The sequence below is a fragment of the Embiotoca jacksoni genome, unplaced genomic scaffold, assembly GCF_022577435.1.
Source record: "Embiotoca jacksoni isolate LCO1_2020_lvr unplaced genomic scaffold, fEmbJac1.0.p SCAF_11, whole genome shotgun sequence".
Taxonomy (NCBI): Eukaryota; Metazoa; Chordata; class Actinopteri; family Embiotocidae; genus Embiotoca; species Embiotoca jacksoni.
Genome location: NW_027185241.1, coordinates 11,135,942 through 11,160,900, shown reverse-complemented (window position 1 = coordinate 11,160,900; position 24,959 = coordinate 11,135,942). Strand labels below are relative to the sequence as shown.

The 24,959-nt window shown below is 40.7% G+C and overlaps 3 protein-coding genes across 3 annotated transcripts; 1 reads left to right on the top strand and 2 right to left on the bottom strand.

Annotated features, from left to right (window-relative positions):
• Positions 1-6,043: 6,043 nt before the first annotated feature.
• On the bottom strand, positions 6,044-14,498 carry LOC138194437 (lipid scramblase CLPTM1L-like). Its single transcript, XM_069143164.1, has 17 exons — positions 13,981-14,498; positions 13,282-13,373; positions 12,729-12,906; positions 12,507-12,628; positions 11,553-11,631; positions 11,340-11,457; positions 11,093-11,187; positions 10,818-10,902; positions 10,491-10,591; positions 10,347-10,406; positions 10,207-10,257; positions 10,034-10,116; positions 9,734-9,768; positions 9,502-9,557; positions 9,285-9,329; positions 8,993-9,126; positions 6,044-8,496 (listed from the first exon to the last, which is right to left on the bottom strand). Exons 1-17 carry the CDS (start codon positions 14,179-14,181, stop codon positions 8,430-8,432), a joined length of 1,602 nt encoding a protein of 533 aa, XP_068999265.1. The 5' UTR covers positions 14,182-14,498; the 3' UTR covers positions 6,044-8,429.
• A 550-nt stretch (positions 14,499-15,048) lies between these two features.
• mrs2 (magnesium transporter MRS2) lies at positions 15,049-24,749 on the top strand. Its single transcript, XM_069143162.1, has 12 exons — positions 15,049-15,966; positions 16,371-16,435; positions 16,678-16,714; positions 17,147-17,259; positions 21,210-21,371; positions 21,493-21,623; positions 21,909-22,025; positions 22,381-22,450; positions 22,754-22,836; positions 23,153-23,270; positions 23,592-23,705; positions 23,960-24,749. Exons 1-12 carry the CDS (start codon positions 15,621-15,623, stop codon positions 24,017-24,019), a joined length of 1,416 nt encoding a protein of 471 aa, XP_068999263.1. The 5' UTR covers positions 15,049-15,620; the 3' UTR covers positions 24,020-24,749.
• On the bottom strand, positions 17,585-20,552 carry LOC138194435 (integrin beta-1-like). Its single transcript, XM_069143161.1, has 6 exons — positions 20,241-20,552; positions 19,680-19,890; positions 19,450-19,579; positions 18,892-19,198; positions 18,494-18,772; positions 17,585-18,182 (listed from the first exon to the last, which is right to left on the bottom strand). Exons 1-6 carry the CDS (start codon positions 20,528-20,530, stop codon positions 17,978-17,980), a joined length of 1,422 nt encoding a protein of 473 aa, XP_068999262.1. The 5' UTR covers positions 20,531-20,552; the 3' UTR covers positions 17,585-17,977.
• Positions 24,750-24,959: the final 210 nt, after the last annotated feature.

Genomic DNA, 24,959 nt, shown 5'->3' with positions numbered 1-24,959 from the left:
ATGTTAACTAACTCCTCCTACAGATTTCGATGTACCAACCTGAAGTTTTGTCTCTCCTATGTTAACACCCGGGAGATGAAATGTTATCAAAGGAATTTGTTTTCATCGATCGGTGTGCCCTTGGGGTGGCGGCCAAAAAGTCATGCTATAACATGTTGTTAAAAAAATGGCCGGCATTTTCAAAGTCAAAATGGAATGTCAAACCTAATGGGTTGTGCTCTATTTGGGTGTTCAGTTTTTTTTATGTCCAACCTCAACCACCAACAAGGAAGTCAAAATCTCTCAAATGTTGACTGCAGGGCACGTTGCTAATGTTAATTAACTCCTCCTACAGATTTCGATGTACCAACCTGAAGTTTTGTCTCTCCAATTGTTGTATCCCCAATTGTTTTCCCCGAGTCCGTTGATAGAGGCAGTCTTTAGGCAGTTTCCGGTCTTAGCTTATTTTTTTATTAAGCATAGAATAGAAGATATCTTGGAGAGCCCAACATCAACCAAAGGTCTCTTTGTTGGATTCTAACTTCCCGCTTTCCGGCACATACACTTATACTATTGGAAGAGGCGTTACATACGGTGAGGCGGGAACATTTGCATATGTTTGTCTCAGTACTTTTCCACTGTCCTCCGTTTAAGCCAAACTTCCTCTTGCCTTATCGCGAGTTGCACCTCACGTGACCCACACACACAGTTTCCTGTTTTCTATGTTAATACAAACATTCAACACATTCAGTTCCCTCGAACACATTTCATTTCCTCATATGATGCACTAGTTGCATCTTACATTTGGCCATATTTCATACACGTGATATGTTCCTGCATAAACAATGTGTTTTACAATGTTTACAGTCAGTATATATTTTGAGCGTACAGCATGTGAGCCCTCATATGCACCAAGCAGATCTATATCCCACACTATCTTAACACCTGGGAGATGAAATGTTATCAAAGGAATTTGTTTTCATCGATCGGTGTGCCCTTGGGGTGGCGGCCAAAAAGTCATGCTATAACATGTTGTTAAAAAAATGGCCGGCATTTTCAAAGTCAAAATGGACTGTCAAACCTAATGGGTTGTGCTCTATTTGGGTGTTCAGTTTTTTTTATGTCCAACCTCAACCACCAACAAGGAAGTCAAAATCTCTCAAATGTTGACTGCAGGGCACATTGCTAATGTTAACTAACTCCTCCTACAGATTTCGATGTACCAACCTGAAGTTTTGTCTCTCCTATCTTAACACCTGGGAGATTAAATGTTATCAAAGGAATTTGTTTTCGTCGATTGGTGTGCCCTTGGGGTGGCGGCCAAAAAGTCATGCATGTTGTTCAAAAAATGACCGGCATTTTCAAAGTCAAAATGGACTTGTGATTTTTTTTTTTTTTTTTTTTTTTTTAAGTCATGACAAAGGGAGTGAACGATCCCCAAGCCTTGTAGCTGAGAGGCAGCAGTGCTAACCACTGCACCACCAATCTTCCCAGGAGTTACACTGCATTGTGACAAACCTTTGGCTCACTGCAACCTATAACTCCACCGCCCATAAATATTCATTCAAATGTGACCAAAATTGCCGTAGACATTCTTTGGATAGTAGATATACATGTTTTCAAGGGGGTCTGCAGTGATATTAAATATGTCCCTGTGATGTGTAGTGTATATGTGTGTATTAGGGAATATGCGGACCCTCGCGTGCTGCACGTCGGGGTCCACATATCACTGCTTGCAGTTTTAATTTGTGTTTCTGTTTCATTGATTTTGGGTAGGTTCAAAAATATTACGTTCCGAAGATAGTATTGTTTTGTTTGTTGTTTTGGCCTTGGCAAAACCTTTATATTCATGTTATGTCTCGCCCACCCCTAAACGGGGCATAACACCATTAATTACAGGCACAATGTGACTTGTTGGGTTTAAATCTGATCAGTAAGTTTGGTTGGCAAACACAGAATCCGATGCGTGATAGATGCAGTGTAACACAGGCTCCCAGAGTTTCAGCAGTTCAGAAATGACATATTCTTGCCCTCTCATTAGTTGGATTTTTCTACAACTAAAACTAATGATTATGAAGTTAAATGATATGCACCTAGAAGAGCATATTTTAAATTGTCCAAACAAGGTCAGTGCGGCTGGGTTGTTTGCTACATATGTTGACTCAGTTTGGTAGCTGGTGTGGAGATATTTCGCATCTCCTGTATATACATGTTCGGATTGATAACATTATACGTAATATTATAGCAGCTTATGAGCAGTCTCAACAAAACTTATTAGTATATATTTCCACTCTGTTGCGAGACTACACACACGTGATAGTGCAAACTTACAACGTATACATGCACTGCTAATCACAGATGAACTCTGTGACCTGACGTACTCCGGTTGAACAGATGTACTCTGTTTAACATGATTAAATGTTACTTAAGGCGGAACTAAAACCAGCCTGCATGCATGTGCTCTGCACTTATCCATGTATGGACATATGTCTAGTTAGCTGACATCCAAGGCGTAACCATTGTATCCAAAATATTGGCATGACTGATTCCGAGAAGTATGTCCCACCTCACATTTATGTAAAGTGAGTGTATAAATGCTGTACTCTTTTCTGTACGAAGTTGAAGAACTCTGCAGTCCAGCAAGCTGTGCGTTTCTTCCCATGCTCCATGTCCAATAAAGAATTCAGATGAATTGATCTTCGATTCCAACCTCATCTGTGACCAGTCTGTTCAAAGACAATCTACCACACTGGCTAGATGAACAGTTAATTGAGCTCGTCACATACAGCCTTACTACTCAGAACCGTGTACTGACAAACAGCTAACATACAGGATGGATCAAAAAGTTGCAAGACTGATCCCGCTGTGCAGGAACCGAAAGCAGCGCTTTGATGTACACAGATCGGGGGGACGCTATAACCATTGTGCAAAAGTAGTCAGAGTTACCTAATTTAGACCTTATCTAGATGATTATCTATCCGTCTGTCTGTTCATCTGTTTCTCCATCCCTTCCTTATCTGGACCTTATCAAATACACTTAGTGTAGCTACACTGGTCCAACAAAAATGGCGACGCTTCGTACTGATGTCTTTGATGAACTTATATTGGCTCATTCTCTCTCTACACCTGCATCCCCCTGATCCATGTACTGTACATCAGAACTATAAACCGAACAGAAGATTTCGACATACATTGCGACCTCTTCCTGGAGTCTCTCATGCAAATGTCCGTTGCCAAACAGGCTCACACGTTAGCACGTTAACAATGTCACAAAACTACAAACTCTCAAAAATGCAATACATGTCAACTTAAATGCAGGTCAACAACAATAATGTAGGGATAGTAGCGGTTCTTCCCAGAATGCCTAGAGGTTGTTCGACTGTTCATAGTAGGCACCATAAGTGACATGAGTTTGACATTAATGTAAATTACCTGTGATTTGTATGTGTTTGTACAGTATGTAAAAGTTAACAGCATGTTCTTGAGCCAAATAAAGAGCTGGTCCTGGAGTTGTTTAGTGTTTAGTGGAACCCAGGACCTGAGCTAAGAGTTTGTCTCTCTGGCTGTATAATCCCTGACTTGTCACAATATATATAAATATTGTTACGATATGGCAGTGTTTTAACAGACGCAGACACAGTAGGGTTTTTGTTTTTTACGAACCAGGAAGTCTTTATTTTCTCCAAACAACTGACAAACATTAGGCAGAGATAAATAATGTTCAAGTCCGTATGGGGCCGGAGCCCAATGGTCAGCGGGGAGATCAGTCTCCTCTCCTCACTTCTCTCCTCCTGAGCCAGAAACAGGTGTTGTCGTGGATGCGGCTGGCAGGCAGACAGGTAGGTAGGTAGCGGGGCTTGGCTTCGCTGGGGAATCCCGAGGTTCTCCACCAGTGCAGCAGATTGGCAGGATTGACTGTGTGAGGTCCGCGACTCTACACAGGATGGCCAAACCTTCGACAGCTGATCACTGAGGAACGAACTGGAAGGTTTCTTCGTACAGGTGATACCTGTGGCTCGACACTGAACGGCAGGAGGCAGGAAACGGGAAACAGACGGAGTCAGAACCGGAATCTCAGGCAAGGAGATGGACATACTTACGGGACGTGATGTCGGGTAGATAAACGGACAGACTGACCACGAGCAGACGGGAGACCGGTGTATTTGTATCCAGCTGGAGGTGATTAGGGAGAGCTGTGCTGATGGAGAATGGTGAGTCAGAGGGCGGAGCTCAGAGGAGGGCACTGCTAGGAACACAAAACAAAACACAAGCACCTGTATGCACCCTGTGCACCTCTTGGACCATGTGCCGAATTTAGTCTAGCTTGGGGTCATTCACTCCTCTCTGCCTCTGTGCCAGCAAAACGACCCCCCAATGCTACAGTCATGTGCTCACGCCAACTCTGGGTGTGGCCCGTTACTTTACGGCATTACATAAAGAATTATGGTACCTTGAGCTCAACCATATAAACTCAACAGATTTCAATTGCATGTTAATCAATCCTCCTCATTCAACACGCCTGCACATACAAGGAACATTTATAAACTTATAACTTGCTTCAACATGTCTCTGACAGTTACACTTGCACTACTTTAATGTGTCTTTCTGGACCTTTCTCTTGCTCATAGGCATTGTCAAATAGTCTATTTACACTACTTTCCATTTATATTTACCTTTCAATGGCTTTGGTTGACTCGGAGGCTGTCATTATGATTACACTACCATGAGTGTATATGTATCTTTTAGGACGTTTGCCTTGCTCACAGTCCATCTTTACCATAACTATACTAATTTAGGTGTAGTGTGCAGTGAAATGTCACCAAAGTATGACCAGTTATAGAAGAAAACATTAGCAAGCAGATAGAGTACAGATAAGGTCCAGATAGAGTACATATAGAGTACAGATAATGATGATGATGACGTATATCAAGCGATGCAACTTGGAATACTTACTCAAAAAGGTCACAGCCTCCATCTGCTCCTTGCACATCAGGGTGCTGCGCTTTGTTTGCATGCAACAGGAGCAGTGTGGAAACTTTTTGGTTGCCCCCTCGTATTATGACTGTTGTACAAAAGTGTACTAATGAAGAAAAAATTCGTCCCTCACTTATCGGCTGAAATCGAACTGCCAGCTCTCATGCATGCCCTGAATGAGTGCCCTGTAAAGAGACATTGTGTTGTTGTTTTTTTGACGGCCACCTGCCCCACCAATGTGGCGAACTTCTGGGATTTGTTCCAGGATGCTTGATGGTCAGTATTGACATTATACCATCAGCTGCCTCTATAAGCAACCCCTACATGGCTTATGTAATTGTAACAGCTGTTTACTCACCTGTCTAGAAGAAACCTTGCAAGTTCAGCATTAAACCTTATTCCTGTCACCAAGAACTGTCTCCAGTGATGGAATGCAACCGCAATGTCAATTCTGCTTCTGTTCTGCCAAGAGTTTCAGTCATTAGTGTTTCATTTTCCATTGAAGGCTAGAATACACTATTTCTTCATCCCCTCATGTTGGACTGAGGGTAGACTGAACGTTACAGTCACTCACTTTCACAACTTGTGTTACAAAGTAGTATAACAAGACAAGACATGCAGGCCAGGGCTACCTCGTTAGCATGCTAACCTCAGTAGATGTATTTGCAATACATAGAGGTCTGTGGCAAAAAGTCAACTCTGCTACCTCTTCACACTCTGTTGATAATATTATCAATTTTCTTTTACATATTCAAAACAAAATATCTTAGATTGGCCTTTTAAAGCATCAGCTAACTGAAACACTCTTTGTGTTTGCAGATAGAGGCAACAAGTATTATGTCATGAATTCAGTGTGTACAGCTCAACCTGTACTGCAGGGACTTCTTAAGAGATTTATTGGAAGAAACTCTCTTGTAATGGCCTCCCTGACTGTATGTAAATACCTTAAATAAGAAAAAGAGGGTTCAATGAAGTGTAGCCAATAGCCGATGACATAACTCATCTAAGCATCCAATGAGTCAGCCAGTGAGGCCCAACCTGAATGGGAAGATTGATAACATTTATTTACTGAGTAGGAAGACAATACATGCGCGCTTCCTGCTTTGTATTTATTAAGAGACACCAGTCAAGCAGTTCTCATTGATAGACACATTCACACACTCACATAATACCATACTGTAGTAGCAGATTTGATCAAATTTACATAAACCTTAAAGTCAGTTACAGTTTTAGTTTTTATACTGTTTTATACAAAAGAGTAATAATTAACAAGCTGGGTGCATTGCCAAAATGATGAAAAATACAATAATTAAAAATTGTTTTCCAGTTAAAACAGTTCAGTCAGAAATTAGCACTGAGATCAGTGTGGTACAGTAAAAAGTCAGTAAATGCGTGTTTCCTCTATGACGTGATGCATTTGTGTGACAAGTAAAAGGGAACAGACAGGTTGTTACATTTTGCAGCTGAACTGTAGGTCTTATCTCCTACAGGGGAAATTACGTTGCCACAAGTATTGTTTCTTTTCTTTTTTTTTTTTAAATGGTAACACTACAAAGTCTTTCTTTTTAAAATTGTTTTGCAGAACAGTGACAGTGAAAATAACTCAATGTGTAACATGATGGGGAAGACTTTATTTACATAAAAGATGAACAGTAAATCTGCCCATCAGGTCATGATTGAGCACCCACTGATGTGTTGGACTTCATCTACAATACAAGCCGATAATACTAACTGTCAGCGCCTTCACATCGGCACAACTTGCTGACCAAGAATGTGCCAAGAAGTATCAGAATTTTAACGAAAGTAATTTCTTTGTTTTCTAAGATTGCAAGATTAAAAAAGTGCTGATCTTTTCATTACTGGTCTGACGTAATTAATCTGTTCTAAAAACGTCATGAGAGTATTATAATGTTCTTGTAATTTTTTTGGAAGGGACGCTTTTTGTTGTTGTTGTTCCTTGAATATTATTCTTAAAGGTAGGATAACTTTCTCTTAAAACATTCCGAAAATATTTTGTGGAAATGTTTTCAGTGGGACATTTTTTTTTTAATATGCCTAAAATGTTATCATTTTAGAGTTGGATAGCGTAATATAAAAACAGTGTACACATTTTTTGTTGCAACATTCTCAGAAGATTGTTGATAGCATAGTTTGAACATAATGCCTTAAGCAAGCTCAGATCCCATCTCTTCTTTTTACCCATTAGATCTAGATATCAGAGCTGGTTTGTTCCACTTTGTCCGAAGATTTGTTTGTGCACGTACCGCATGTCTTCTCATGCAAGTCAGTAACATGCTGCATACACTTTGAACACATGAGGCTACGTGCTTCATCTTTATTTGTGGTGATCCCTGAATACCGATCATTGTCATTCAGGACACACCATGTCTCAATCATATCTCATCACTCTGTCTTCACATTGGGTGTCTGTCACCTCAGGTTTCGACAACATCCCCAAAACATCATCATATGTTGCAGCCAAAATGTTCTAGCTTTGCTAAACTATCAGATGACAGGAACGTTTTAATAGAAAACCATCTCCAATCTGTGAAACATTTCTTGAATGTTGCATTGAGAATGTTCTTCCTTTGTCATCACACATTCTTGTGGAAATGTTTGTAAAAGAACACCATGATATTTTACCTCAAATCATGTGTTGCTAAGCAATGCAGTGTTCATACAATTGGACATTATTTAACATTGTAGTCAGGATGTGAAGCTTTCAATAGATAATAAATGTGTTGCACTGAGTTTGGGGGAAATTGTGTATGAAGAAAAATGCTGAATAATTTTCATTTGATCTAACAGTGCAGCTGTTAAAATATTCCACGTGAGCATTAAATAGTTGTAGCTTTAGTGAAATGCATGAATAACCATATAGAATACGCTGTATATATTTAAGCTCTAAAAACAGTATTTGGAAAAAAAACCTTTCTTCTTCTGCAGCTTCTTAAAGTAAATTTTAAATCGAGAATCTGTGTTTAAGTCAGTCAGTCAGTCAGTCAGTCAGTCTTAAAGTTAAAGTGTAGTCTAAAGGGGATTATTAATTCATGGTTGTCAAACTACACTGAGTCATAGAATTGAACCTTCACAATGTACCAGAAACCTTCAACTCCCTCATGTGTGCATCAAGAGCAGAATCCAGCAAATAAATGTACATCACAAGTGGCGACGGGATGCTGCTGATACAGTAGTTCAAAGGTAACCCAGCATGAAATGAACAGTGGAGAAGTCTGTGGATGAACGAGCTCACTCACTGCAACAGTAAAGGGGAAGTTTCATCAGTGTCAAGCGAAAAGCAGCACCACCACCAGCACACAGCAGCGCAGAGTCTGAAGCAGGACAGGATCAGTCAGTCGCTGCTGCTGTGGCTCACATGGACCACAATCCTGCCTGAGTCTCTGTCTCACATCCTGAAGTGTGATTAGTTCCCATGTGCACACACTCTCTCCCGAAAACATCCATTTGTCTTGTCCTCACTGAGTCTTCACTTTCTTGGTGTGGGGAACAGACTCTCGTCTTCTGGGTTTGGCAGAGTAACGCCTGGTGAAGATATGAGATAAGAGCAGGATGGTATTAGTGTTACCATGGCAACTTTGAACACAAATCCATTAATGGGGATGGCATGATAAAACTAGTTAAGAAGAAAAGCTATGTATGGACCCTTACAGAAGAAACACACGGGTTTCCCATGCTTTCCACATGTTGCCACATATGATATTATGGGGAAAATATGTGGAAAAGTTTTCATATGGGACTCTACATGGGCTTCACACATTACATCATGAAAATGTTCCTAAACCACTTGTTCCCATGGGCAAAATACATTGTACATGTTTCACATGTGCACAATTACATGTGTCATGTGGTCACGAGCTTTTGCACGTGAAATTCAGGAGGTTTTTCTGTCGGGGTATTTATTTTAAATTTGTGTGTATGCGTACATGTTTTGTAGTGTTTGTGTATCTTATCTGATTTCTGGGTACTGAAGTACATATATTATATGTTCTGTGTGAGTGTTTGTGATACTGCGTCGTACCTTCGCTGGTAGAGGTAGAGGAAGAAGAGGAGCTCATCTCTGAAGCAGGAAAGTTGATGGGAGGAGGAAAATGATGCAGACGAGGAGAAAAAGGAGGCACAGGAACACAGATCCGAAATCAGCGTGTTCACTCCCTGGTGGAGAGAGGAGAGGAGGGAATTATAAGCTAATAAAACTCAGATCCTGGTAAGAGTTGAATTAAAATGGTTGAATCATTTTAATACAGTGTCCAAAAACATTTGAGAGTCATTGTCACTGTTACTGTTGGTGAACAAGTCAGAGAAACACTCACTCTGTACATCAATACTGTCCCCTGCAGGTGGCTCACAGACTTCAACTGTTCATCAGCAAAGGAAAAACAAAGAGACGACGGGGAGCAGTTCTTAATTTACATAATTAAAATTAATGAATTGCAATATTTAATGACATTTATTTATTATTTAATTTGTTAAATAATACATCAATAATGACCACATTTTTGCTGTCTCTGGGTTATCTGCAGGACCGACCTTGTGGTTAATGAAGAGCTGAGGAGCCATCGACAGGAAGCCGAAGGCATACACTCCTGAGAGGATGAGAGGGGAGTTAAAGTGTTCGTACAGCACACTAATGGTTAAAATGAAAGTTAAACCTTCAGATTAATTATAAAACTGAAAAGCTTTCAGTGAAATACTTTGAAAAACTGCTCTATGATGATGATGATGATGATGATGATGATAGGGTGGATGGTAGAAAACTCACCGGTCACCAGGCTGTTGATGAGCCAGGAATAGTAACTGTCAACATAATACAAATTTATGTTAATTTAACAATTAGAAGTGCCTACTTATGCACCAGTAAAAAAAAAAACTTAAAAAAAAAACTTGTACTTTAATTCAAATAACATTAAGGTCCGATTTCAATCTGACTGCTTTAAACACTTGAGTATAATCAAAAGAAACCAAGATGACATAAGGAAAGAGCTTGTGTTGAGGTGTCATGTGTGTGACAACATTTAAATGAAGCGGCAAAGCAGAAAGTTGAATCTGCTGGTTAGATCACCTCTTTTGGCGTAAGTAGGCCAGTGAGAAAACCGCTCCACTGATACACAGAGGATAGACCAAGTAGGACAAGTATCTGGATGCCTGGGGGGACAACCGCGGAAAAAGTATTAAAATTAAACAAAGCCCAAGGCAGACTATAAAATGAGAGACAAGACAGAAACATACTGATACCTGTGTATCATACTCCACCGTCTTTCTCTCCTCTTCATCCACCTTATTTACCTGTAGAGTAAGACAGGAGTAAGACCAAGCAAGACTGTATACCTGTTAAAACCGCTGTGAACACGGACAGGTAAATGCTCTATACTCACATGAAGCTTGTTGCTTTTACACGGCAACAGGATCTTAAACACTTTGAACACCTTCCACACCTGGCAGGGTGACAGATTAGAGGATTAGTCAATCTGCGTGGATCTTTATTCGACTTTTATTTGTTTGACGACACCAGTAAGTACCTCAACACATGCTCCCAGCCCGACAGGAAGGAGCACCAGCAGACTGGTCTCCTCTAGTAGATGAAGGAAAATCAGCAAAGTGCTGAGACTACGCCACAGAACTAGAAACAGAAAGGCAGAGACGGACAACTCGTTTCATTTTCCAGGACCTGCCTCACTGTGGTAGATCACTTACAGCAAATGTATAATTAAATAAATGTCACTCATAAAGGCTGGAACTATCATGCAGTGACGCAGACTGGAAATTTTGCCAGAGGAACAAAACCTTTAGTTCTGACAACAGAAAAAGAGGGGATTCTTTTTTTTTTTTAATGTTACGTAGATTACCTGACTTCCTGGACATTCCCGCCATGCTTTTCTTTTTTCTCCATGAGCTGATGTCATTTTTAAGAGCCAGAAATTCACAGATGAGCTGTAAAAAAAGTGGAGACAAATCATAAAATCATTCTTTTTATTTCACAAAACCTTGATTTGAAATACATATCTGGGCTATCTTGTGTCCATTTGTCTCACTGTACTACAATTTTTTTTTACCACACTTTGTATCAAGTCCTCTCTAATATGTACTGTATGGTAAAATATGTGGTGACATATACTCTTACTTGTAGAGCTGTGATAAATGCAGTCAGCACTAACAGGTAGAGGTTGGATCCCACCAGAGTTTCTTTAATCTCATCAATATTCTCCTCTGTGAAGCCTACATAAGAAAACAAAGGAGCTATTTAGGTTTTATTCAGGTAAAACTACCTTGTACAACTGTACATAGTATAACACACCATCAAATGTCTCGTTTAATATAATTCAGAGCCCCGAGCCCTTTAAAAACTGTAACTCCAGTTATTAGCTCACCAAATTGCCGCAGGGAATAAACCATGTCCTGCAGATGGACCCAAAACCTGAATCCTCTCAAAGAAATTCCCTCATAGGAGACAGTCAAAGGGAGCTGAACAGTGTCACTGCTGATCTCCTGTCCATGGATGAATACATGAATATACAGCCATGATACTTTAAAACAAAACAAAACAAAAAGTCTGTTAAAGTTTATATACAAAAGTTTCCTACCATGAGGTCTCTGACTCTGAAGCTGAGCTCATTGACCAGCAGCAGAGGGAGGTAGATCATCTGTCTGCCCTCCTGAGAGCTGCAAGGAGAGGCAGGAGGGAAGTTTATAATAAAACTGACACGGTGGCTCGGCCACATCTCGTATTTACAGCCTGGGAAATATGCAAAGAGAGTAAACAAATTTACACATGTGCACATTTAAACAGCTTGCTTACTGGCACCTTTACGTTTGACAGGATTTAACAGGTTTACTTTACTTTTCAATCACCAGTGCATTATTTGTAGAAAATAAATCAGTGGTTACTGACTTAGTGGTTGGGGCCACTGCAGGGGATCGCAAGGTAAACACAAGATGAAAACACAACTATGTTTTTTCCTCACTTGATTTTTGTTCTTGTTTATTGATAGATAATTATGCTTGCTGAGGACTGCAAAATTTATATTAATAATGGTCAAGGAAAACATGCAACCTGTAACGAGTGGCCACACACATCTATTGTTATTTTAACTGCGACAATACATTTTCTGTACCATAGATGTACTATCAGTAAAAGGGAATTTCCGTCTGTAGATCCCGAAAGTTTTCAAGAGATATTGCTTCTTCTCAAGTGTCATAAGAAAAGGTTATAAATAGGATGTATAGTATGGCTTAAACAGGGTATGTGTTCAAATAAAATAGATGCTTTAAAAAGATCCCTGACTGGTAGCTTTACAGTGAATGAATATTGAGAAGATTGGATTATTATTATTATATATTATATATTATACATCACAAAAGAACACCAGCTAAACATTTTATTTCCTATATTATAATAAAGAGACATCATAAAATGCCACAGTCACACTTGATTTTCTCTCAGAGTACCAGCGAATATCTTCTTCTTCTGATGTCACTCTGTCAGCAGCACTTTGACTGCTCACCTGCCTTGACCTCCAAAGCTTCATGTGACTTACACTCTCATGTAGCGCCGCACATCACTGGGAAGCCCCGCCTTGTTGAGGGTGAAGTCCTCTGACATCATATTGATTGACAGGTGCGGCCTCCAATGGGACACAGGATTCTTAGATCCGGGCCTCTGACGGAGCCGCAGAAGGAATTTATTTGCATGTCTACTGTAGAGGTGACAGGGTGGTTGGAATATGATGCACGTTTACAGATACTGAGTTACACTGTACCTTCTGCGTGTCCTTCTGCCCTTCTGTGGGTGGAGGAGTGATGTAGGTGGTGAGCTGAGCTGCGTAGTGCACTTCTCTGCTGTCCTCCAGAGGTGAAACAGCAGCTCTGTGGACATAAACAACTGCATACAGAGTGCCGTTAGCCCGAGTCTCCTCTGGCAGAGAGACGTTCACCTGCCTATGGAAAGACACAAAGGCATAAGTTAGAACAGCTAACCCGGCAATATGTCATTTCTTTTCATTAACTTTCACACATGTTAACGTTTACAATGTTTGTGTTGTGACATCTTTTTATTACCTGTGTGCACAATGCACAAGAATCACATTCCCGTGATGGTGACACACCTTATCTGTTGTGAGTAACCACTCATTTGAATGAGAGTGCTACTATGTACAGTGACTGGAAAACTTTTCATAACCTATTTATGTTAATGACTTGTGATTTTGCTACCAGGTAACACAACATGTCATGTCATGGACCAAATTTGTAGTAATGAGTCTTGTCTGATTAAGATTTGTGTCGTTAACAGATGTATCCAAATGTCAAACCCACCTCTCAAATGTAGAGTGAGGGTCAAACGGATCTATTTTTACAGCGAGGTTGAGTGGGCTGTTGTCTGGCACAAGGCAGGTAAAGACACTCAGCTGAATAAAAAAAAAAAAAAAGAAAGAGATTAAAGCAGTCTCTGCAAACTTCGAGATTAATTTCAAAACCTAATTCAGATGAAAGTTGAAAACAAGAGAAAAACGTGTCTGTTCCAAATAACTTTATTTTTGTGATTGAACTAACCACTCCTAAACAAAATTTACTGAGGATTCATTTAAAATCTGTGAATTATGGATTTTTGTTGTTGTAACAGTGCAGTATTTTTTCCAAAACTCATATTTTAATAGTCTGTACTCTGAGATATATACCACCTTCAGAATCTAAGTGTGGACTTCCCCCATACATCTCATGAGCCTTTAATGGTTCGGCCTGACAAACATGTATCTCTCTAAATAATTGAGCACAGAAATAAAAAACCTAAAGGCCAAAATAAAAAAAAATGTAGGTTATTACTTGTCTTAAACTTCCATGGAGACAACACATGCTTTAGGCATCATACAAAGAAAAAGGGGCAAATAACATGATGGAAAAAAAAAAAAAAAAAGCATATGGCTGTCTGTTTAATTGTCAACTGGCTAAAATGATCAGATACATCACAGAAACTCACGGATTTGTATCACATAAGAATCAAAGGCCTGCGCTTACCTGCAGTCTGGGTCTGGCTGTCAGATAGGAGGTGATGCAGAGCTCCCCTCTGTCTCCATCGCAGGGTTTGGTGTTGAGGAAGCCAAACAGCAGCCAGGCGGTGTGAAGCATGTAAACCACGAACACCCCGAGGAGCAGCTTCGCGATGGAGCTCCTTTTCCCGCTGCTGTCCGCCTGTTTGGAGTAACAAGACGGCAACATGGCAGCTCTTAATGCCGATTGTCAAACAGCACAAATAATACAATAAAAATTTAAAAAAAAAAATTAAAAATTAAAAAAAAAAATAGGCCTATGGATGGATGGGGTTTGGATCGAGATCGTATCTGTATATAATCGGATGCGGCGTCAAACAATAATCGCCACGCTTCTTCCCTGTCACAGCCTCCTTCCGGTTGTGTCCAGCAGAGGGATGCTGATTCCGACAACTCCTCCGCGGCTGCGCCCACACAGTTATCACCGAGCCGGTCCACCGAGCCCACACACAAACACACGTCGTGTCATAGCTGTGTGCCACAAAAGTCATCCTGTTATTGAGGATTTCCCCCCCCATCAAACCCTTGTTCCTGGCATTTACAGACGGGCTTTGAAGCGCCATTCACCCTTTGTGTTGGAAGATTGTTTTTCTGTGTCATATGGTAGTAAAGTGAATATCTTTGGGCTTTTCATAGTTGGTTTGAAAATAGCCTACCGAAAATAACAATTATAACGGTATCTTTTAAAAATGCAATCATAATTTGCAACCCTTGACTCATAATTGCCTTTGATAAAAAAAATTATAATTAAGAAATATGAATTAGGTCAAACTTTTGATTAGTATTTTACAAGTCGGAAGTAGGCCACAATAAGTTTGACTTATCAAGAAAATGATAACTTCTATCATGAATACAATTTAACGTGTATTTTCTCCTCCTGGTCTTACTCGTCTTTCATATTTGATGTTAGAGCCAACCACTCGGTATTTTTTAAACCTGTTTGTGCTCTGTGGAAAAAAACAAAAACAAAACGCTCCATTTTCTTTCCGAGTGATTGACTTCTTTATAGACGATCTTTGTGCGCTCGTCACCGCGGTGCATTGTGGTCGGAGTGCTCTTGCCTCTGTCCTCGCGGTTGCTCGTTTCTTCCTCACCCGGTGAAGTGTGTTTTTGGGACTGAAACGCGGAGTAATGTGTTGATTCAGGACAGCCTGTAGTCAGCGGCGGGTCACCGAGCTATTTTACTGGTGTCTTTGTTTACTGTCGCCACGAATCCGGATAATTACCGAGACCAAAATAAATGTCGTTGTGCTAACAGCTGTTAGCAAGTGAGGACAATTAGCATAACAAGCAGAGCCGCCGAGCACGTTTTAAAACAGCGCGAGGAGAGTCGGAAAGGAGACAAAGGAGACGCGCACCGCAGGAGGACACGTTAACTAGTCCTTGCTTTGCATGTCCCGCGGCTGTTACACGCGGCTCTGGTTAGTCCTGTGGATCTGGACCGTCTCGTCTCGGGACAAAACAAACTGGCAAACAAACTCGAGGCTCCTCCGAAACCGTCCATGAGATGACTCGAGCATTTCACACACGTGGAGCTTTTCATGCCTCGTCCTTGTTCATTTCTTTCTCGGCATACGGAGACTGAGGCTCCTTTTTCCTTTCTCCCGTATGTTTTGTGAGTCACGTGCTGCTCAGCTGTGCAGAACCGGCATGGCGGCAGTGCGCGTGAGGATCAAACCGCACGCGCTGCCGCGGGCTGGCGGTGTGAGGTCCACGGGGACGCCGTGCGTCGGGACCTTTAATCCGAAACGCCTTTTCAGCTCTGTCGGTGTTTTGTCCTCGAGACTCGGCGGGGCTCGAGCCGGAAGACTGGGACCGATCAGCTGGAGCTGCGGTGACGTCGTTTCAAATGCGTTGCGCGGTCAAACACTGCCTGTGTCGGGATGTCCCAGGAGATCTCAGTCTGCTGCGATGGGGAAGGAGAACCTGCTGCGAGGAGGTGCAACGTGGCCTGGTAAGATGAAAACAGTTACCTAAATAACACACTGACAACAACAGGGCTGCAAATAATGATTATTTTTTTTCAATATTGATTAATCCGAGTTGATTGTTTCTTGGTGAATTGATTCACCGTTCAGCCCCAAGATGTCAAAAGAACGATGAGAAATGTCAACTCGTGTTTCCCATACCTGTCAGTTTCAGAGCAAAGTAGATTTATATTTTAACATTGTGCACTGCTGTAGTCAAAGAAGATAAGTGAACGACTCTAACTGTTATTGAGAAAGGAAGGAAGTAAGGAAGGAAGTAAGGAAGTGTTATTACCTTGTTAGTCCTGCTGTGTCCAAGTCTGTTCTGCTTTATATGGGAAAAACTTTCCTTCACATGTGGTTTTAACTTTTCTTTCTTTTCTTTTAACAGTGTCCTTCATCCGCAGAAGAGTCACAGACGCCCCGCTCTCTAGTGTGCCTCCAACTTTTGTCGTGGTAAGAGATATAGTTTCAGTGGTCGTTGAATAGCAGTGGCTACTAGCTCCAAGTTAGAAGTACTTAGTGGTGAGATGATGCAGACCGTTGGATCTCGCAGCTTTTTTCACGTAGATTTAAACCATATTTTCGACTGTCATGCATTTTAAGTGCAGAAATTCATGCTGAAACTGCTGTGAGTTTAAACTGAGGCTGTTATGATCAGTTCAGGTGACCAGTTTCATGTTTTATTTATGTGACAGATGAAGTTCGACCAAGATGGAAATGTCACATCATTTGGTAAGTGTTAGAAAATTAATTTAATCAATTTCTATTGTCTGATGCCTCTTATTTTGATTGATTGTCAAAATATGACCATGTAAGAGACATGATTGGTCGTCTCTTACATTTGACAGTGTTGGTATTGTTTTCATCGTTTCATACCCTGGAGTTCACTCTTAGCCACACAGGACACACATTATACTGTTGCTGTGTTACTTCTGCTTTGACATGTTGTGTAACTATCCCCTATTGTGGTAGCTCACTCTGTTGTGTTTGTCGTCCAACAAGAAGAGTTGTTTTTTTGAAGAAAAAAAAAATGCTAAAAGCAGCTGCCTCTGCCTGGTGTGTGTGTGTGTCCCATGTAAAGTAAAAAAAACAAAACATGTGGTCGGATTGTGTCTGTGTTATTTCACTCAGTCTCTGCTCCTCTTTTCTTTTTCTTTTTTAAAGAAAAGAAGAAGACAGAGCTTTGTCAGGAGCTGAGTCTTCAGGCCAGAGACCTTCGTTTCCAGCACAGTACCAGCCTCACTGCAAGAAACAACTGCATTATTATACGAATGGCGGTATGTTGTTCCTTTTTGCTCTTATAACACACACATGCACTGGCAGGTGCTTTCAGATCAAGATCATCTTTAATCTGCCTGTTTATTAGGAAAATGTTATCTTAAGTCCGACCCAAAACATTTGTAACACCAGGTAAATATTTGTTGCCGTAGTCAGGAATATACTGTAGCCCTGCAAAACACTTACATCAACCTCTCGTGATGCAGCTCTCGATATAGCTTCATTTTAAACTAGAGGTATCAGTGCAGGTTTCTGAACCAAAGGAAACATGATGCCGCCCAGATGATGACAGCGCAGTAAAATCATGAAAGCTGGAAAAATATGTGTGGCTCAAAGTTCCCAGAAGGCCCTGTATTACCGCATTGTTTTCAAGGTTGTAAATTATTTTATTTATAATATAATTATATCACAATTTCTTACATTAATTAAAGTGAATAAGGCTGTTTAATACAGAAGCGTATTGCTGCCAGAACACAAAAACAGATCAGTATCACATCATAACATGGAAAGTTTAGTTATAACAAGATATTTTCACGTTATTACATCAAAGAAATGTATCACATAATTACAATAAACTGTTCTTGATATAACAATATACTATTACTATGTTATTACAGGAAACTCTTCACGTTATAGTGAGATAAAATAATTGTGTTCTATAACAATATATAAAACTCAATGCATAAAGCCATACCAAACACACGAAGGAATGGTGGATTACTTCTGCACTACACGTGGACATTGTTTAGCCCGAACCACAGTCGCTTGTTCTCCAGAGGGCATGCTGGACAAGGTGTAGAAGAAAAAGCAATCGTCATGACGACTCCTCATTTTACAGAATTGATTAGTGTCTCCTCTTTGAGGCAAATCATCTTTAGTCTCCACCATTGTCACGGTGAGGTAGCCGCACTCTCTGTCACACCTGATGGCGAATGTGAGAGCACAGTCAGTTTAACATTTGTTTCAGATGAAAAAGTAAATACACAAGTAAAGTCAAGAAGTTTACTTTTTTGCACTTTGTCATCAACCGTAACCATTAGTGCTGTCAGAAAGAAAATGATACAGCAAGTCTGGTGACGAGTAATAACTGATATTAAAGAAAACTGTCATGTCAGTTCTGTCAAGATTTTCTTGAAGAGAAGTATAGACGAGATAGACAGAATATTCTGTAACGAATAGAGTATGCAGCACTAGACTATTCATGTTAAGAGGTGAATATATATCTGATCTCACCTGTTTTTCATCGTTTCCGTCCCGAATGCGCGGCACTCCACACACACAGTGTGCTCCTGACATCTGTTCTCACACAAAGGGCAGTTCTCACAGGTCGGACCTACATACGGCATCTCGCATTTACATCTTCCACACTGGCACATCCCTCTTCCATTGCATAGAATCTGGTTTTTGGCCAAACAGGAGTCGGTTTCCATGGAGCAGCTGCAGTCTTCACCTGTCCAATCGTCGTCACAGATGCACCTTCCACACATACACTTCCCGTTTCCTCCACATAATCTGTTCGATCAAAAACGTAATATTCATCCATCTATCTGTTATTGTAATTAAGTAGGATTAAAAGAGAAGACAATGTTTGACTTCTCGGGCAGAAAGTGTTCACTGATCATCACGTATACCTGCCGTTGCTGTAAAAACAGCTAAAGTTGTCGCACTCGCAGAGTCTTCCGCTGTATCTTTCCTTTGGATTCTCGCGTATGTCACAGTGACAGAAGCCCTCCACGCACCTCCCCCGGTCGCTGCACACGGGGGCATTCGAGTCTGAGCGGCAGAATCGATCGTCTCTCGATAACGAGGAATCCGTGTCCATCTGGCAGCGTTGTCCGTCATAATGCTCGTAGCACTCACACTGGCCACACGCGAGAGCCCCGTGACTGCTGCAGCCAGCGCTGTTTTCCTCACGGTTTCCTGTGCAGTTGCATTGACCTGGGAAGGCAAATTGTTGTTTTTTTTTTTGTTTTTTTTTTCACAAAACCTTTGTCACATTGAAGACACCTGTGCTGTTCTGTTCCTTTAATTTGCCACAGTCTTTGTTTTGTTTTTTTGCAGAATATTGGGATTTATATATTACATAGTTTAAATAGAACTGACTCTATTTCAATGTCCAGATTTTGCAGATTAGCTGATCCTCAGCTTTTGGACTGTTTACTCAGTGTAGCATGGTTCCGCACACTTACAAAGCAAAGTGATCTCTAACTTCACGCTCTGTGGAAAGCCTTTGAAAGTGATATAGACAGACCAAGGTCCAGTTCTGTTCTGGTTTGAGCTATCACTCGTACGGGGACACTGAGCAGCTTCCACATTCACCTAGTGAGAAAGATGAACTATTATTATAATAATGTGTATTTTGTAAAGGCACGAATAAGAAGTGACACTTGAATGTTACATTAGACATTACTTCTCTGACCTGTACAAGCAGGCGATTTCCTTTCATTGTGCTGCTGATTGTGATGTTGACTCCTGCTGGCACATTGCTGGTGTTCATAGTCAGCTCTGTTATTGGCTGGTCTGTCGGCATGGAGATAGCTAGTGGAAAGGACTGGCTCACGCGCGGCCTCAGATGTAGGGAGAACTCCTGAGGCTGCAGGAACAGAGTTTTGGCGTCTGCAGGGTCTGTGCTGCAGAGGTCACCAGCAAGAAGATCAATACCTTAGAAGTCATTGCAGTATTGCACAAATGATCAAAATATTTCCTTCTGCACCAGTGTCATATTAGTTTGGGGTGATGGATTTAATAGTTTATCTTAAAGTAATAGGACACACAGGGGAATTTCTTACTAAAAATACTGTAATTCCATTTTCTCTTTTATTGGCCAGTATGAAAAGGAGCTGTGATTAAATTAATCAGTTACTGTTTCAGTGCTCTTATGGGCACCTCACTATTGTTTGAAGACAGATTTGTAAATTTGTCTACGTGTCGTTTAACCACCACAGAGTTTGACTGCGGCTCTGTAAACCAGGATCCTTACCTGCTGTCATTCTTGACAACCTCCACCCTGCTGTTAGGGTTATAGATATAACTTTTACCACAGCCTGCTCTGCGCAGCCCGTTCACGGTATGACAGCGAATGTTTGCACCGGGGGCGGTGCACCAGGCGCACTCAGGGCCTGACTGGATGCACTCGTCGCAGCTAGAAGCAGATGTGACACATGTTGGTTCTTTGGCCCAGCTGAGACAGAACAGAACCAGCAGCAGGCAGACACAGGCCAGCTTCGCAGCCATCCTGCAGTCAGAAGGAAACATCAAGATTATGTTCATGAAATTATAAATTTAGTCATCAGTCAAATAAGGACAGAAGCAACTGAAACTATAATTGTCTTTAAAAAAAAAAAAAAAAAAAAAAAAAAACTTTAGCCAGACTGGAATCAATAAATGACTGAGGCACAGCATGTTTCTTGTTTTGTAATTATAAGTGGTAAACAAAATAAAACATAAATACAACAGAGTGCTGATTCATTGCCTGTAATATTAAAAGCTTCCCGTGCTGTAGCTGCGTCGGGAGATCCTCCCCTGCAGACTGTGACACACTGATACACCTCAGTTTTGTATCAGCTGCGTCTAAATTCTGGAAGCAGAGTCTGATCACGGATCCTGATTGGTGGGCCTGTTTTGGGTATCTAACTGTTGCTTTAGAAAGCAAACACAGAAGTGCACTTGTACGGGATCAGCATGATTTCATTGATCAGCACTCACCGCAAATATTTACAGATCAGAGTCAACTAGTGGGACAACAGGCTTTGAAATGCATGCACAGTTGTATAAAACACACTGAGTACAGATGTATGAACATATGAAATGTCACGTATATAAACAGCCTGAAATTTTTAATTGAGATGTTTTCAAAGTAGTTGCATCGACTCGTGGGATCAGAGTACATGTTTGAGTGTTTCCCTAAGTGCCTAACTTCTCTCCCCGTTGACCCTCTGTCTCTTCACAGTCTTTGAAAGCCATTTTGACCCCGCAGTACTTTTTGGTGCTGGATTTTCGCGGTCTGGGACTGGAGCGCTGGCTGGTACTAGAGCTCGCCCCTCAGCTGGCATCGCAGACACACTCTCTGCCCTTTGAGTTCAGAGCACTGGAGGCAGTCCTGCAGCACAAGGTGAGACAGATCACAGGGAGACAGTGCGCTTGTGTACTTAAGCATATTCTAACCCACATAAATAAGGACATGCCTGAAGCTCTGTTACAACATAAGCGAGTGTCCGTGTTTGTGTCAATAGGTAAATACTCTACAGACCCGGCTGAACGACGTTGAACCAGTAATATTGGACACATTGGAATCCCTCGTGGACGCTAAAATCCTTTCTGCTGATAGAAGTAAACTACATATACTGCTGCAGAGCAGCAAGAGGTAAAACACAGAAGCATTTATCTTGACATAGTTAGAAAAAGGGTAACATTTCTGGATTACAACATTTGTCTAGATTAGAGGAACTGGGTGAGCATCTCTGGGGCGGGACTGTTTTTTTTTTTTTAAATTTTACTGGTCATTCAGGATTCATGTATAAAATAGAGCATGCTTCTACGCTCACTTTTTAGATTACTATTGTTATCTTTGAACAGTATATGTCTATAACAGTGTTTGACCGAATCATTTATGTATTCACTTATTTTCTTTGTCTCTCTTTTGTGACAGTTTATCAGAGTTGGAGACAGACATAAAAGTGTTTAAGGACTCCTTGCTGAAGATTTTGGACGAGGATGAGACCATTGAAGAGCTCTGTCTCACAAAGTGGACAGACCCAAGAGTTTTGTATGTCACTCATGCACTCAAACAGACAGCAATCTCTGTAGACTTGTCTTAAGTCCCAGTCACTGGTTGCAATCTAAGATAAAGAAGACTCTAATGGGTCCAAGTCTGTTGTCCATTTTGAAGAGTCTCTCCCCTCCCCTACGGATCATGTTTTTCTCTACTATTGTCCTTATTAGTTGGGGGTTAGGTTAAACGTTACGGTCAGGGGTTTCAGAAATATCTCGTTGGGGTGAAGTAAAAGTTAGGATGACTTCCCTGAAAATTAAACATACCAGAAAACGACTCTGAAGGTTTTGATAACTACCCGACCTTTTTTTTATGTGTATGAACTTATGTCCGTCTGTTTGCCTTTCAGTGAAGAGAGCAGTTTGGGTATTGACCACGCTGAGGAGATGGAGCTGTTACTGGAGAATTACTACATGCAGGTATAGTGGTGCTGATTTTCTCCCCTAATTTTCCTACTAAATAGAAATAATTTAATTATTGGCCTTTTGACTTATTTTAGTTGCCTGAAGTCATTTTCATCAAGACCTGATTAAACCTAATACATTTTCGTGTTTATGGAAACATTTATATTTACTTGCACCTTAATTGTGGTGAATGTCCCTGTCCACTCACCCCTCCTAGTTGGTTAGTTTACTATCGAAAGCACTGAAACACATCGACAGTACATGTGATTGACACTCGGTGAGCTATTTATTGTGTTCACTTTGAACATCTCCATACAGACCGAGGAGCTGGGGAACAAAGCCAGAGAGCTGAAAGGACTCATAGACGACTCTGAGAGTATCATCTTTATCAATCTGGACAGGTACACACACTGGCTGCACAATATACATACAGTATGTGCACACATATTTTTGGTAGTGACAAACACAACACTGTGATTATTGGGCTTGAATGAACCATTGAACAATCAGTTCAATAAATCCAGTCGTGTTCTGAGCAGGATATGAAAACTGTTGACCGTTGTGTTTACGATGTTCAAGGTTTTATTTGAAACTGCCGACATGTGTTCTGTACATTATACAAATCTTTCTTTCTCGCTTGAATCCCTAAAAACAAATCTCGGACAATGTTTTTGAGTTTTCTCAGGATAAATTGACTTGTTGTCTGTTTTATTGTAGCCATCGTAACGTGATGATGCGTCTGAATCTGCAGCTGACGATGGGCTCCTTCTCCCTGTCCTTATTCGGTTTGATAGGGGTGGCCTTTGGGATGAATTTGACAACAGCTTTTGAAGATGTGAGTTTATATCAACATTAAGTTTGATAGTTGTTGTTTGCAACGTCTCAAATACGAGGACTCCCTTGTCTTAATTTTCTAATTTGTTTTGAACTGTTCGTGTGATAAAATCAAAAAATTAAGGATAAAACTTAGTTGATAGTTTACAGAAAAACCTAATTAATATATCTAATTTCAAAATGGTTGACAGCTCTTTTTTTTTTTGCATGTGTGTAACTGTTTTAAGTGGATTTATTCATTTCAGTCCGTATCTCTCCATATGCATGCTGTACCTTTTGTATGTTTATACGCACATATATTTATGGCTGTGTTTATCACCAGGACCCTCGTGCCTTCTGGTTGGTGACAGGCTTCATGTTTTTGGGCAGCGGGCTGATATGGAGACGACTGCTGTCATTTCTGGGACGACATCTAGAGCCTGCATTACCCCCACCAGTAATACACACACACACACACACACACACACACACACAACACACAACACACAACACACACACGCGCGCACTGGCTTCTCAGTACTTTTAGGTTTTCCATTACATGCCCAGTATAATAGTGTTTACCCCACTCAGTTCATATATGCAGGCCCACCACTCGCCCTGAACTGCTCCTTTAAATAACTGAACATAATTTAATTTAGTAATATCAGAGGGATGGGTGCTTAAAGAGAATTTCTTCTTCATGTAACACAGATCTATCCAGTTTGGAAGAGAAGTCTGAAAGCGTCAGACGTCAAAACTGGAGTCAGATGAAGTTCTACCTCAGCTCTGTGAAATGCCACAGACTCTGCAGCTTTAAAGGCAGCTGTGTCACTGCGCTGGTCCTCTTGAACTTACCTCTGTCCACAGCAGATGTTGGGACTGCATCAACATGTCTGGAGACTTGTGTGTTACAGTATGAGTGCTTCAGTGTCTCCATAATTGTGTCATGTGTAATATGTTGGGGTTATTTCAGATGTATCGATTAGAAATCTTCATTTCTAATCATCTTCCTGTATTTGGGTTAGATGAGTGGACCCAGAGTGTTGCCCTGTCATCGCTGGTTTTAGAGCAGTGGATGGATGCGTAGGGGAGCAGCGGCACTGGAACTGAAACCGGTAACAAACTAAATAACATGATCGCCACCTCAATATGCAGCTTTACTTTATTTCATTTCACAGGTGGAAAAAGTGTGTCAAAAGCATAAATTCTATTATTTTAATTAATGTGAAGCCTATAAATGTGTGTCTGTTAAGTTTTATATAGACTGATTTCCTCCTATGCTCACTGTATACTGTATGTACTGTATGTTAAAAGATTGCCTTTAGAGTGAGTACAGTCTGCAAAATTGTAACATCAGCTAGAAAATAAGGACTTTTCTAAACTCCTGAAACATTTACTGCCATGGAAAACAAGGATTTATCAGATAATTGTCTATTATCTGGTGTGATTGTCAACATAAGCGAACACATGAGAACCATAATGTAGGACTTTAAAGCTCTGACTGACTTTGTCCTGTGGATATTTGGCCAAAAACAATTAATACCTTTAAAAAGTTGTAAAATAGACTGATCCATCTCACAAGTAGTTACTGATAATGGCCTGCTAATTGCCTTAATAGAAGTAAACAAACATTTTTGATTCAATGCCACAGCAGACTTTATGTTTTATAGAAAAAAATGTGTGACTGGGCTGGATAGATGTGGATAACTGG